At 37.3% G+C, this 15,528-nt stretch overlaps 1 protein-coding gene across 2 annotated transcripts; it reads left to right on the forward strand.

The window, feature by feature from the left end:
• Positions 1-4,523: 4,523 nt before the first annotated feature.
• LOC146167514 (equilibrative nucleoside transporter 1-like) lies at positions 4,524-13,939 on the forward strand. 2 transcript variants are annotated; one of them, XM_083381440.1, is made up of 14 exons: positions 4,524-4,642; positions 5,322-5,472; positions 6,130-6,211; positions 6,912-7,144; positions 7,266-7,344; positions 7,680-7,832; positions 8,367-8,415; positions 8,599-8,696; positions 8,940-8,994; positions 9,221-9,432; positions 9,769-9,916; positions 11,021-11,106; positions 11,944-12,143; positions 13,114-13,939. In XM_083381440.1, the coding sequence occupies exons 1-14, from the start codon at positions 4,627-4,629 to the stop codon at positions 13,226-13,228; spliced, it is 1,677 nt and encodes a 558-aa protein (XP_083237566.1). In that variant the 5' UTR covers positions 4,524-4,626; the 3' UTR covers positions 13,229-13,939. The 2 variants fall into 2 exon arrangements, with proteins under 2 accessions (XP_083237566.1, XP_083237573.1); XM_083381447.1 differs by having other exon boundaries at positions 9,269-9,432.
• The last annotated feature ends 1,589 nt before the right edge of the window (positions 13,940-15,528 follow it).

Raw genomic sequence — 15,528 nt, forward strand, 5'->3', positions numbered from 1 at the left:
TCAATTTTAACCAAAAACCTACTCCTTCCAAATTTCATACAACTAGCACACGTATACCCGCTTCTATACCCCTCCGACAAAAATAGACCTTAACGTCACCCGTTATGTTGCAGGCCCCCGAAACCCCCAAACTTCCATAGTTAAATTAGCTAGACCTTGTATAATTGGTGGCTACCAAGTGGCAAATATTCCATTGGATTGCTACCTATCCTATATAAAAACAGGCACACAACTATACGATACATAGTAACACGGGCTCGTCGGCAGACATTCAACAACAGATAATAGAATTCCACATAGGACATAAATTTTCAAATATGTATCCTCAGAATAAAAAACAACATCCCCCACAATGCAATCCCCGCCCCACGATATAAGAAATAGCCTACTAGACCGGATTAATCAAGAAAGTCAAATCAAGATGTAAAACCAACTATAACCGAGTTGAAATTACCCAAAATAACCCCAATTTATAGAAACAAAAAAAACCTCAAAACCGTATCCCCCCATCCCCTTATTACAACCCTCCCAACTGGACACTAATTCAAAGTCCGATCCTCCCCCCATTTCTACTTTCAATTTTAAGCTCGCCCACAATGCCCTTCCCATCAAAGCAAACCAAATGCCGAACGAACCGGCGCTATAGTCCAACTTCCACCTATGCCACACCAGATACGAACCGATATCCACCTATTTCATACTTGCCCCAAAGTCCATGACCTACCCAACCATATAAAACACATCCACAAGAACATAACCGGCCAATTAAAGACACTCCTTTTTCCGATACAAACCCTCACATATTTTTGCCACACCAGCACGAACGCCCTTACCCACCAACGATCTCATAACCATAATAAACACAGTTTTACATCACACAATCTTGAAAAACAGGATGACAAGAGCCGTCGACCAGAACACAGAGCCCACTATCCCTATTATCCAATTTTTTAACAGATCTATCAGAGCAAGATGCTCGATAGATAAAGCAACAGACAACCCACAAAACCTGGCACTAGATAGTCAAATACAAGAAAATCTTAAGAATTTCGTACCGCAACGAAATCAAGCACGATCCTACCTCCCCGAGAACCATAGACCCATGTTGACACAACTCTTCCTAAGCCTTCTACACAATGTACCGCCACGAGAAAAAAGTAAACGCTGCTCTCATACGCGAGAAAAACACGATTCTAAAAACGTCCCACTGTTAAACCGCAGTATATAGGCATTCCGTACTACCGCAAAACCGCAAAAAGCCCGTTGCCCTCACCGAAAAGGTGAGCGCTATTCCCTTTGCTTTTAACCGCAATTTTATTGTAATAACTCGCCTTTTTCGCAGTACCCTCTGAAGCCTTTAATGCGCAACCGACACGTTGAGACACGAGACAGTGACAATACAAAAATTGGTATCACATTGTAACTGCATTTCCTGTATTAGGTACCACCGCATAACCGCGCTAAGTCCATACCCTCACTAAAAACGTGAGCGTTTTTTCTTTATCTTTAATCTCCATTTATGCAAATAACTCATACTTTCGTAATTTTAAAGGGCCCACGCCGGTGCACGCCACAACAAAAATACCTAAAGTCGGTATCACATTGCAACTGCACTACTCCGTATTTCGTGCCACCGCGAGACCATGCTAAGTCCCTGCCCTCAAGATATGAGTGAATTCTATTAGTTTCAATCACCCTTACAATATTTATTACCTTGCCTTTCTTTTTTACCCCTAAAGCGTGCCCGACGCGACGATCGCCCCGAACGTGAAATCTACGTCATAATCGCCTCTTATGTCACCCTGTACCATCGTTGTAATGTTCCAACCCCCCAAAAACAATTTAGGTGTTAACAAATAACGTTTTCGATATTGTGAATATATTGGCAATATATTTTATATAGTATGGTAAGGTTAACTCCTGACAAATAAGCAGATTTTGTCATTTTACTTCTCCCTGGCACGGATTTTAACACTAAATTCTCTGATATGTCAGGGAAAATCCTGGCGTATGGCAACTCTATAGGTAATACATAACCGAATAGCCAGAAACGTAACTGCAGAATAGAATGCGGCAATTTAACTTTCTCCCTAGAGGCCAATCTTGAGTATAGGTTATATAGGTTCTCATCGACAGCGTACGATATCCGACCATCCGCAAATCGAACGAAACTAAAGGAATGCACGGCTAACTTTATTCCAAAAGGTTCGTGCTTTATTCGTACTTTGACTAACGAGCCGAGTCACCATCCGAAACGCAGCGTTAAATTCTAAGGTCCCGTTAAATTTAATTACCGTTTCGTTTTATGTGTAACTCTAGTGTGGTGTACTGTGGCGTGTCGTTTATTAATTGCTTTATGCGACTTTCGTCTAGTTGTGCCTTGTTTTGTTACCCTAAAATATCATTCCATTAGGATTCGCCTACACTAGGGATCAGCAACCTGTACGGCCCGCAGGTCAGATCCGTCTCGTCAATGTAAATAATCCGGTCCCATCCTCTCCAATATATCATAGTAGGCCTACACTTAATTGGTAGATCGACGGTCATGGAATGCCGACGTCTTGAGTTTGAACCTCATTACAGACTAGTTTTTTGTCTAGCCCGGCCTAGCTTGCACAAAAATCTTTAAATGATCAACTGATTTCGGTCAGCCCCTCTAAAGGCTTCCGGGTTACTATGTGTGCCGTTATCGTTGGTCAATACGACTACTGACGGTCTAGATTCCAGTTGTACACACTTTCGTATAAAGGTTTCAGTGACATAATACGGTACTTTAGCTCCCCTTCAATGTGTGGTTGTGCATACAAACAGGATTCATCACTGCACAGGCAATGATGCTATATGTTTTTTTTGTACTTACTTACTGTTCAGTCCATGTATTTAATTTGATAAATCGACTGACCCGGTATGCCTGAGGTCGTAAGTTCGAAACCCCCTGTAGGTTAGTTTCTTGTCTAGTCTGGCTTTGCTTGCATGAAAATCCTTTATTGATCAACTGAATTCGGTTGCCCTTCTAGAGGCCCCGGTGCAAAACCTATATAGGCTAAACAATTCATTTTATGGCTTTCAGTAAGTTTTTATTAAAGCTATTTCTTTGTACCGTACCGTAACAATCCTTATGCGTACTTTTTCAAAAATGTATCTGTCCAGCCATTAATCTGTACGGCATTGACCAAACCCTAAATGTTTAGATTTTATCGTTTGAGTGCCACCATAATTATAATGGCTCACTTATAATATTACAATTGCTCTATATCTCATTTTGATTTTCTCTAGCTTTCAGCAGTCGAAAACTTATGTCGGCTAACACTACGGCTGCCTTAAACATTCTTTTTGAAATGCGGTAAATGAGAAGGGGTTATACGCAAAGAAAACCAGAAGAAGGTAGGTTACGCACAGACAGCGCATAAAAAACGAACGACGAACGCAGAAAAACATCCTACAATTTAGCTTTAACAGCGCATATGGTAACTCACAAAACGTTTTTTAATAGTTTTTCTTTTATGAACTCTATCCGCTAAATTGGAGATAACACTTGTCACGCAATATTTCGAGCGATTGGACAGAGAGCACTTGGTCGGACAATGTACGCTCAAAACATCGCATGAAAATATCCTTGACCCGCTGGAGGGAGCTCGGGCTTCTAGGAAAACACAAACATAGATTGCAGTTATCCATCTGCTTTCAAGGGCTTCACTCAGTTTGTTTAGTTGCATGTCAATCTTCAGGAATGAAATGAACTTCAGCTTGTAGCCTAACTGAATTGATCATGCCTCCATTATTGTGTTTTCCATATAAATGTAGATAAGTGACTTTGCAAAAGTGGATATATTTGTTACATTATAATAAGTCAAACACGCGAACTTTAAACGTTTAAACAAGTTTAGTTAATGACGTGAATAGATTTCGACATTTTGTGCTAGTAACTCTATTTTGCCCTTGTGTAGCCTACAATACTTGTATTGCGGAAAACTCGTTCCGACTGGGATATATTTTGAACAGGTAGCGGATTCGGTAAAAACATTAAAACAATATAAGCTGCCTACAACTTAAGGTACAATTTGAAAGATGAGCAAATCGCGCCAATTTTAGATCAGAAACTAGAATTAGCTGTTCTATTGTATAAGTCTGATCTTCAATGGCCCTAGCCTGGCTTTTATCGATCGGACGTCAACCCTTCAATGCGCGCATCATATGACGCTGTTTCGCAAGTTCTCACTTTAATGCAAGAGTCTGCTATTTTGTCAAATCTTGATGAGTCAGTTGTATTTTGAAAGTGCATTCGTGAAGGTAGCAAATTAAAGAGTCGGTTTTCAATTTACAACCAAACGAAACCAAATCAAAACCAAATAAAACCAACCTAAACACCACTTTCAACATTTTACATAGCCATTTTATGTTGAATTTTTACGCCGCAAATAATAAAATCGTTGTAAAACGGTCGCTTGAAGTTAAAACAAGACCGCACTATAAACCTAGTTAACCCGAGACAAGCAGTATGCTAAAATACTCTTTGTTCGTCGCTTCTTACATGCTGAGCTGGCAAATTGCGACAGTCTGTTGTTGTTGTTGTACTGCGCGATTTGGAACAAAGGAACGAAAAACCTAGCGTCGTTGGTTGATAGTATGTCGGTTACTAAAGGTAGGCATTTTGTTTATACTTTTTATGGCTCTAAGCGACCAATAGCGATCGCGTATTGGTGTATTCATTATCGCAAAAGCAAATCAAAACTGACTCGCGAAAACGCAGGCTAAGCTAATTCGTCAAGAAAGTGTTTGACTACAGATTGCGAAAGTAGGCCCTACAAACCAACGCTTAATGCCTTATCAGCAGTTTAAATCAATCAGTAACTTTTAAGAGATTAGTACAATGGACTGCCAATTGTAAGCCAGTAACCACAGCAGCAGTCGAGACGTTTCTCATTGTTTAATGCGTTCAACTTTAATTAAATGGCTCGACCTTGGAATACTGTACTTTAAAAGCTAAACTTAAAACTAAGTGTTTAACAATATCCATTCATTTATGAAGTAAATGTACACTTCTTATGGTATTGGATTAACTAGAAATCATAACTTAAAAATGACTGAATAAATTAAAATCTAGTGTTAAGTCCTTCATTTTCTAAATTCTCACCTGCAAATAACAGCATTTAAATTTGTGTCATGAAAAGGTGAAATTATACCTAACCATATATTGATTTAATGCTGAAGAATTGCCCTTTAGGTTAAGCAACAACTTAAATTTCAAAATGTGATTTCCCAGGTGGTTGTGCTTATTTGTTGCATTTCATAATTGCATGCTTAATTTGCTGTGTTTATAGATGTAAGAGAGGAACATCAAAGTTTGTTGGGTGCTTGTGGTAGTAATAGAGAAAGGTACAGTGGAGTAAACCACAGTGAATCTGTCTATAGTGAAGCCACCTACAGCGAAGAAGATTGTTCTGATGTCATCATGGTCCTGCCGAAAGACAAGTAGGTTGTTTAAGTTAAATCATGCTCTGATGTTCTAGTCTACAAGTTTATTTAGAACAAAAGAGAGTTTTTTTTTATTTTTACTGTTTGCTCTATTGAAAAAAATTATCATAAACAGTGCTTTTTGTATAAATCTAATTGTGTAAAGCAGGGATCGGCAACTTGTTTTGCACAGCGTATAGGTTTAAAAGTGTGGCTCATTTAAAAAAAAAAATTAAACAAATTACACTTGGATACCATTATCCCCTATGTATACCTACTCTTATCACCTTTTTCCTACTCTTTACTTGTCAAAATAAGGATATTTAAAGCATTCTTTTAAAATAAGTCACGCTTTGTATTATACATATATATATTTATTTTCAGATCCCATTTTTATATTTATATTGTACTTAAAAGATCCATTTCTGCAGGTTGCTATATAACTCGTATGGCCACAGCATACTAGATTGTTTTGAACCTCAGTAGTGAATAAATGTGACTTTTTATCATACCAATCAACCATGGAATATATTTAAAAGTAGTGTGCCAGAAAGTCTGTTTGTAGTTAACAAAACTTTGGTGTACTGTCTGAAAAATGCTACATGAATTTCCTATGTATTTTAGAGAAGTTTATTGTTAGAATCAACAGTTGATCTCAAGTTTCTCTTATTCCAGTTATCAGATTGTGTACCTTTCATTCTACTTCCTTGGCCTCGGCACATTATTGCCATGGAACTTCTTCATAACAGCAAACGATGTGAGTCTTGAGTTAATATATTCACCTTGTTTTTCTTAGAGTTGTATTGTTTTTTTGTTTTTCGAAATCATGTATAAGAGATGATAGATTGCATTAAATGTATATTTTATTTCTTAGTGATGTATTGTAATGCAGCCATACTTTCATATCTAGACATATCTAGTTTTGTTAAACAGCGACTTACTTGCAAAATGTGCATATGTATTGGGTAAAGATTCGAGTCAATATTCTTATGTCAAACATAAAATTTGTAATCATTCACTTTGGTCATGTTTCAGAACACGAGTGATACTTTTAATGTTTTATATATTTTCCATGCAAGCTGCTTCACCTTTTGTTGTTAGATTAGGAGTTGGGAACCAACTTGGTACTGTTGGCTTCGTAATTTGCACAACCCAAGTACAGCAGGCCACATGAATCAGTTTTTGAATGTGCTGTAATTTTTAAAGAAAGTTTGTCATTACATTTTTCAAATAGAGAATGTCATTATCAATTGCCACTTTAATCCAGGCACATAAGTTTTTAAGCTGGCTGCATGTGGCTGCATACCACAGACCTTCCATCCTCATGTTAGATCTAAGTTATTTTTGTAATTTTATTAATCCAAGGTATTAAGTTGTAATTTTATTAAATTAATTTAAGTTAAGAGCTTTATCTGGGATAGATTTAACCTGATCCATAACTACAAACATGTGTATAGTATTGGATGTACAAGCTTCAAAGCAATTCATCTATCAATCCAACTCCATCGCCACCCAATTCAAGCTTATATTCTACCTCTCAATCTTCCTCCAATATCTCTGGCACTGTTGCGCCCACAACTCCGCCTGTGCAGTACAATAGTCTACAAACACTTTTTCAGAACGCTTTATCCATTTGTGCAATGCTTCCCAATGTGATTTTTCAGTTTCTCAACACTATTTTGCAAAGAAGGTACTTTGTAATTTGGGAAATAACAGTAAGCAACCCCACAACGTTTATAAATTAAATTGTTCATAAAAAAACCTGCTCTAACTTAAAAAAATACCCTTACTTAACTTTGCATATATTGCAGGATCAGAGAGTCTATTCGAATTGTTGGATCAGTCACTCTTATGATCATGTTGTTTATTTTGACTGAAGTTTTTGTTAAGGTAATGTAATTGGTTAACAGCATTCTACAAAAGATTGTTGGTTCTAGCACAAGTTTACTTTTGTTTGACATAAGCTGTTTTTTTTAAGTAGTTGTGTAATCCCTTAGTTTTGTTTAAATAACATACCTTTTTAGTTGGTTAAGTTGTTTTAGAAGAAAAAGTTGTTTTTGTCACTATAGATTTGTGTTAGCTGGTATGGGTTGCTTTACTTTGTGATCTTGTACTGTATGTTATGTGGTAGTTTGATGCAGCACTTTTAGTTAAGACATAATTGTGTCAACCAGACATTTCTTAAACGCAACTACAGCACATTGAAACTGAACCTATTATTTCAGATTGACACAAGCAGCTGGCAGGAACTGTTTTTTGCCGTTACCATGATCTGTGTGATTGTGATGAACAGCTGCTCTGCCGTATTTCAATCCAGTATTTTTGGTATTTCTGCTTCCCTTCCTCCTCGTTACACTCAAGCTGTCATGGCAGGCCAGGTATTATTATTAATAAATAACAATTGGTATTATAGAGATGCACATTTGAAACTATACAATAGTTTGATTTATTGCTACAATGATCACCTAAGTCTTGGTTAGAAATGATCTTTCTTAAACAACATTTTTGGCAATCGCTTACGAACGAATAATGTCCTTTTCATTACCAAGATTTTTATTTGTGCCTTGATTAGGTTTTTCATGTTTATTTTATGTTGTTATAAATTATATAACTGCACCAAGGTGAAGTTCCTGATATGGCTTTCATGGCATATGCTGATACTCCTATCCAAATATCAGCTGTTTGACATGAAAGTTGCCACTATGGAATAGATAAAATTGTCATCTAACATAAGCAAATTTGAATAGGCAATATCCTGTGATGTTTTTTGCAATTGTTGTTAGTCTTTTGACTGCAACCCTTAAAGCACTTCATTCTTGCCAGTTGTGTTGTAGTAATTGTTCATACAAGAGTTATCTATCTGTTAACTATAGCACCTTATTTTTAATTTTACTTTATTATGCAATTTGCAGGGCATGGGTGGAGTATTTGCTTCATGTGCAATGATTGCGGCCTTGGCATGTAAGTATATGTCATTTGAATCCTTGTTGACCCAATGATTGTATACATTATAATAAAGGATTTTATGCAAATAAAATTTGGTCCCAATTTTTTGTATGTGATGTTATATTTATGTTTGACTTTAAAACCGTTTTTGAATTGTAGAACCAAGTTCTCTATGTATGTCCACCTTTATTTTTTCAGATACGAGTGACCCTACAAGCAGTGCCTTTGCTTATTTTATGGCTGCAATTGTTGTACTTTTGTTTACAGTGGTCTGTTATCTACTTTTAAGGAAAAGCGTAAGTTTGTGTTGTTGTTGTTTTAAAAAAAAATCTTATAAATATACAAAGATATAAACCAGTTGGTGAACAGAGTTTTTTATAGCAAAAATATACTGTTACTTATTACCATTAGTTTATTAGCTTAACCAGACTATGTAACATTTATTTTAACATTTAACAAAATCACAATCAGATTTTTACAGAATTCTGCATGTTCATCAATTTCAGTGTTATCACTAAAAATATTTCTGTCTTTCATAGGTATTCTTTTCCCATTATCGAACAAATCGTAAAGCGAGTATGTCACAATCAACAAGTAAGTAAATACATAAAACTATACATCACTTAGCTCTAAGTTTGTGTAAGTGTTTAAACTTTAAACGATTGGGTTAGGCAAATAAAAACATGTTTCAGAAGAATTTAACACAAACAAAACAGTTGTTTCCCAAGTTGTTATGAAGAAAAATACTGGCCGCTTATGTTTTCACAATGTTTAAGGCAACTCTTCCCCCTACATCAACTCTTCCCCCTACATCAACTAGGTTCTCTATCGATCTTTTCCAATCTATTGTCGCCAAATTTGGTTTTAGAAAAGCCACGCTCGGCGTCCGACGACCAAACCTTGTGCGATGATGGGCCTGAGAAACTGTCGACAGCCATCAACGCGACCGGAGATGTTTGGCTGGCTGACGAAACAGCTGTGGAGAACAAAGAAATGAATCCCCTTTCTGGAGACGAAGAGAAAATCTTGTTTGTAAGATTTACATGTTTCTTACGTCATCGAAACCGCAAAAAATGTATACCATTCCTAATTTTGATATAGTAATTATAGACAAGTTTTCACTGCCGCCGACCATCGTGTTATTTCTGAAAGAAAAATTCTATTGATGGATTTTTATATCTCTAGTCAAGGTTTTTGATCCACGTCAGTTAGTTTATGCTTATGACGCTTGTTTTTTTACTGTTTTTCACTTTTTTACGAAACTCAATCCGTTGTCAAAACATGACAAAAAATTACACCCAATTGGGTTACAAAGCCTTGCGGCCTTACTTATCGTATAAAAGCAAGACTTTCCTATTGAACTTACAGCCAAAGACCAACCCGCCGCTGCTGAAAATCTTTAAGAAGATTTGGCGTCACTGCTTCTGTGTGATTTTCACCTTTTTCGTAACGCTGGCTTGCTTCCCGTCCATTACCTCCGGGGTCCAGTCGATGACGTCAGGACACGATTGGAATGGTGCGTGCTATTTCAGTTTTTTTACTAGTTTTTGGTGGTTAATTTTTTGCAGCTGTGCAATTGTGTCGGTGAACTTTCAAGGCTGAAATGTACGCTTAACACGCAGTGTGGTTAATACAGCGGACAGAGGGAGTGGGTTGTTATAGCAGTGCTCCCTTCGAATGCACTATAATAACACATTTTTATGTTTAGTACCCACTAAAAAAAAACCAAAATAAATCCGAAAGTACACCGAATGCCTTCGAAAAGGTTTACATCTGAAAATATTGCTGAAATTTAAGACCTGTTTTTTAGGATTGATGATAAACAACCTTAGTTTTATGTCTTCCAATTATAGCTTACACGTATAGCAATAGAGTTGAAGTAAAAAAAATAACTTTTTTAATTCGGTAAAATATGTGAAAAACTCTACAGCGGTCTAAAAGCAATAGGAAGTGACTCAGTGAGTGTTGTAACTTGGCAAAAGGTGGTCAGGAAACTAATATTACGTTGCTTCATTGCATGCATTTGCAACTTGTGCACGTCCAATCGTTCATCCTTAAATCGAAATTAAAAGTAACTTGCCTGATGTGAAGTACACCTAATAAACCTCGCGCAAATCACAGTCCTTTTTGCTATCTGAATGTCGAAGCATTGATAACCTGAGGTCAAGTGAAAAGTGGGCGTGTCATTTTGACTGGCTCTCAGGCCAGGTCGGAAATCGTACATCGAGTCGCAGAAATAGAAATCTGAATAGGAAGTGATACCAAGTCATACGATCGAAGTGTTGTAAAATGTTTTTTTATAAACTACCCGTTATTCTGCCAATGTGGCTGCAATTCGCATATAACAGTTCAACGAAATGCTTTATTACCGGCATGGCAGTTTTCCCTCAAATACTTTGCCCTATATTGCGCTTTTGGATTTAACAAATATATGCCAAGATTTTACGCATATCTGATGACGCATTTATCAACCGCATAACAATTCGAAAGCATATGACAAAATGGCACGTAAGGTTATTCAAGTTTCACCAAGGTCCCTGATACAAAAGCATCTCTCGTTTAAGACATCGCACATAATTTATATTTTTAATATATTGTAACTCGTGTTTCTGTTTTGCAGATATTTATTTCACTCCAGTTTGCTGCTTTCTTTTGTTTAACTTAACCGATTGGATCGGTCGGAGTATGGCGGGCTACGTGCACATTGTAAGTTACAGCTCTCTCTGTTCGCGCCTTCACCGATTAATAATTCACCAAATAGTTTCTTCGCAAACTGCCTTGCAGTGATTTGTTTGCCAAGTTTTCTTAAAGCAAAGCATTTATGTTTGCTGGCGTGTAGTTAGTTTAGTTTAGGGTACAAGGTTTGTAAAGAAGTTAGAATTAAATAAATTTGCGCAAAGCAAGGCTTAGCTAAAATATACCACTGGTGAAAAACTCACCCATTCGTTTGCCTGCTCGAGAACAAAATACCGAATTTTCTCTGTCTTGTAGCAGTTGTACTCGTTTACCCACAAAAATACACTTTTGTATTTCCGGCCATAACCTTGCAACCAGACAATCACAGCAATCACAGAAAGGTTGAGAATATGTTTTGTTCACTGTAAATTTATGAACTGTAGTTATGATTATTTACATTATTCATAATATCAAGTTCGAAAATTAAGAGTCAACCAAACTTATAAAAAATACTAGAATTCTTTGTTGCTTTAAATCAAACTAAGACAAGATTTGTACAGCGCATGTCAACACCTCCCAATAATATAACCATGTTTTTTCGCATGAACTGTATTTCAGACCTGGCACTGTACGAAGTTGCGAAATGCATTGTTTGTAAAATATTAATCCCACTCAATCTCGAACAATATTTAAACCACGCAGTTCGGTTTGAAGGAGTCAATAGACCCTATCGCAGTGCCACCTTGTAACGGCGTGTTGTTTTGGCAAGGCTTTTACATAGTTTTCCCGGTTCCCTTTTCTTCGTGCCAAATTGTTCGAAAAGAATCACAAAAAAGTTCGTTCATTACAATACATTTATCTTAACAGCCGTCAAGGAATAATACAACGGCGTTGTTGGTATGTGTGGTCGCGCGGGGAGCCTTTCTCGTTCTGTTCGCGCTGTGCAACGTCCAGCCGCGCACCACGCCTGTCATCTTCGCCAACGACGCCATTTTCATTGTGTTCATGGTGCTCTTCGGCATTTCCAACGGCCACCTCAGCACCCTCTCCATGCAATACGGGCCGCTGTAAGTTGGTCTATTGTGGCGCGGCGTTTGGTTTCTTTGAAAGTTCCTAACTGCGGTTGTTATTCAATCGCGCGTTTAACCAAACAGGAGTTCGCAAATACTTCATTGTGTCCAAACCGCTTCGAGTTTGTTGTACCAATATGTCGAAAAACATTAAATAACTGCTTTGTTATCAGATTTTTTGCAACCATGCGGGACACTTTTTTTGCAAATGAAATTTTGCACTTAATAGTTTAAGACAAATATCCTTTCGTGATTTCCAGTAAGTTTATAGCGGCTGATTATTATGTTGCATAACGCGTCTTCTCGGAAAGTAACTTCTCAGGAATATGTTTTCAGTTTTTGGGTTGAAATGAACGAACTTTTCCACAGGGTTATAGTTACTAATAGACTTGTCCTAATAAAACGTCCAGTACGATACAGCAAACTAAATTGCGAGCCTGTAATTTATTAATCCAAATCTGGCCAGTTTGCCGTTACTATGCGTAAACAATTCTAAATTAAGTTGCTCATGGCATAATGCGCCGACGGGGCAAGGAACTGACGCCACTAACCGGATACTTTGGTGGTTCCTGAACTGAATGCTAGTGGTAACTCCGCAATCTGTCCCAGCGTGTGTTTGTGTCTGCATTAACTTGAGATTTAGCTTGTTGTGACCGTTGATACATTTTGAGGAACCGCAACGAAGTACTAACTGCTGTCCTACTCAATTATGACTATATTTTTAAAACCCGTTGTTTTTTCACCTTTAAAAAAATTAAACTGTGTATAATTTCAAGGGCAATATTTTACAAGGCCGGAGAGTTAATCATGATAGAACCTAAAAAACATATCTACTGTTTAAAGTAATACTCACCACGCCAACAGTCTTCTAAAATATTTCATGTTATTTTCTGGCCTTCCTGTAGCAAATTTGCGAAACCCAACGTTGTATCAAATACAGTCCGTAAAGTACGAACTACTTTTCCAGAATGATGGACACTCCGGAAAATGCAAGCACGGCTGGATCGATGCTGGCTTTCACCATATCTGTAGGTCTGTTCGCCGGAGCTGGTTTTTCCTTTGTCATTAAGCTTTTGCTTTGACATCCGTTTCAGTGGTGCACTTTCGATAAGTTTGTTAGTCATTTTGCTTAATCTGTTGCAAAGCCATGAGATATGTGACACGTGTCCACTGATAAAAGTAAATACTTTTTTTAGTTCAGAGGCAATGCATTTGGACCGATTTTTTTTAACGACTTCTTGGTGTAGCGATTTAAGTGTGTAGCTCACATGCCGCTGTACCGACTTACCTAGACAATACATGTAATACAAAAAACGACAGTTTGACCTGTTTCTCTTTTACGTGCTCCCTACTCGCAAAATTGAGAAAACAAAACACTCTGAAAAGAAAGATCGAAATCTGCATTGAAATGCTTCATTGAAGAAAAAACTTAACCCTAGTTGATTTGCTTTCAAGTTGCTGCTTGTAGTTTTTATCGCTAGTGTTTTTCAAAGACATAAGTGCAAATCTACTTTATTTACTTGCTAAATGTGTGTGGAACTTGAATAATTTTATTTGTTATGTTTTCTATATGGCATACTGCAATGATCAGCTTAATTCATCTTTCGTTATTCTTCAAAATATTTTTTTTCGCGTTATGGCGGCAACAATTTAATAAAATAATAGAATTATTTTAAGCACAATTTTCGAATTGTTGAAAGAATATCGTGGATTGTTTATTCTTGGTTCTACCTAGTGTTAATTATTTAAATTAAATGTGTTCTGTCGATCTTTAATACAACAATTGTACTTGTCTCGCTGTCAGCAAAAGTGTTTCTTTAAGCTTGAACTTTGCGTTTTATATACGTGACAAAATTTATTAAAATTATGACTTCCTAACCCAGCGTTTCTCAACCGGTGCGCCGCGGCGCACTGGTGCGCCGTGGAAGGTGGCCAGGTGCGCCGCGAGAAAATGGGGAAAAAATGTTACAAAAGTTCTTTATTATTTGTAGAATTTGCGAATAATTTTAGAATAAACTCTAGTTACTATTTTCTGTGAATGAACACTGAGCAATATGACTGGATTCGTAGCCCTTATTGAAGTCCCAATGGTTGATGTTGGCTCTTAGCTAACAAAGAAAGAGGAACTATTGCAATCTAGCGGGGCTTCCGCCATAAGACCAAAATTAAAACAAAAGCAACTTCAGGATAAAAAACAGTTCGGAGTAAGACCAAAATAGGACCTATACCTATAATACTCTTAATAGCGTTTAAATCAAAATAAGACCTAAATTCGCCCGAATAAGGCCTAAATGGCAAGAATAAGGCCTTTGCTACCTTTTACTTAACCCCAAACCCCACTCATAACTTCAACACAAACTCCCCCAAATTCAAATTCTACCCATTACTCGCGCCTAACCCCAAACAGAGGCAAACAATCCTGTGCCAAACACTATGGCACCCAACGTCGACACCAAAACGGCCGATGCCAAGAATATGTCCTTTAATCGTCCCATACCCTATTTTTTTACAGTTTTGGGCGTTATTTTGTCCATTTAGGTTTCTTTCCGTTACATTTTGGATTTATTCCGAGTTAGATGTTGTTGCTCTTGGGGCTTATTCTGTGTTTCCATCGAACTTTAACTAACATACCGTGTGTTTTCATAATTTACAACATAAAAGGCCTATTTCATTTATTTTCTTTCTCTTTAGGCATCTCGTTTTGAGCACATCGTATTTTATAGCAGGTCTGTGGAGTCGGGAGTCATATTTGAGACTCGGCGTACCATAATCGATTTATTATGCTGAAATCGGACTGATGGAGTCCCGTGTCCGATGTGCGCAGTACCAATTTTAAAACTAATAATGCCGCCAAATGCAAATTAAAAAGGCGAAATAGCATATGGTGGATATTTTCCAGCAATGTATTGTGGTTGTATGAGATATATGACACCACTATGAGGGGATTGTTGAAAATCCACCTTAATTTAGTTACGTAAATGGGAAAATTAAATGCTGTAGGGTTGCAGACGGACTAGGATTTTGATGAAATCACGCATTTGGCCGAGTCGGACTCGGGAGTTGGAGTCGGGTTATTTTTAACCGACTCCGCAAGCTGCTTAATAGATAATAGAATTGGGAGCCTGCTGTAATAAAAACTGCAAGCAAAAAACAAAGCATCCAAACAAAGTTAGCAGTCGACTCGCTCGTCAGGTGCGCCGCCACGTTTTGAAAGGTTTACAAGTGCGCCCCGGGGTAAAAAAGGTTGAGAAACATTGCCCTAACCTAAGCACCTTTAATGTTTTGTTTTTACGACAAGTTTGTTTACCCTAGTCAACTCAATTAAAAAACTGTTGCTTAGCTGCGGGTTTACGAACTGGTGTTTTTATTTTGATTTTAGTAA

This window comes from Ascidiella aspersa, chromosome 1, assembly GCF_963924565.1.
Source record: "Ascidiella aspersa chromosome 1, kaAscAspe10.2, whole genome shotgun sequence".
Taxonomy (NCBI): domain Eukaryota; kingdom Metazoa; phylum Chordata; class Ascidiacea; order Phlebobranchia; family Ascidiidae; genus Ascidiella; species Ascidiella aspersa.

What these genes read in the sequence shown, in the direction of transcription:
- LOC146167514 (XM_083381440.1), top strand. An exon ending in TCTTCATAACAGCAAACGAT is followed by an intron (nt 6,212 to 6,911) that starts GTGAGTCTTGAG and finishes ACATGTGTATAG; the next exon opens with TATTGGATGTACAAGCTTCA. An exon ending in GTCAGGACACGATTGGAATG is followed by an intron (nt 9,917 to 11,020) that starts GTGCGTGCTATT and finishes TCTGTTTTGCAG; the next exon opens with ATATTTATTTCACTCCAGTT.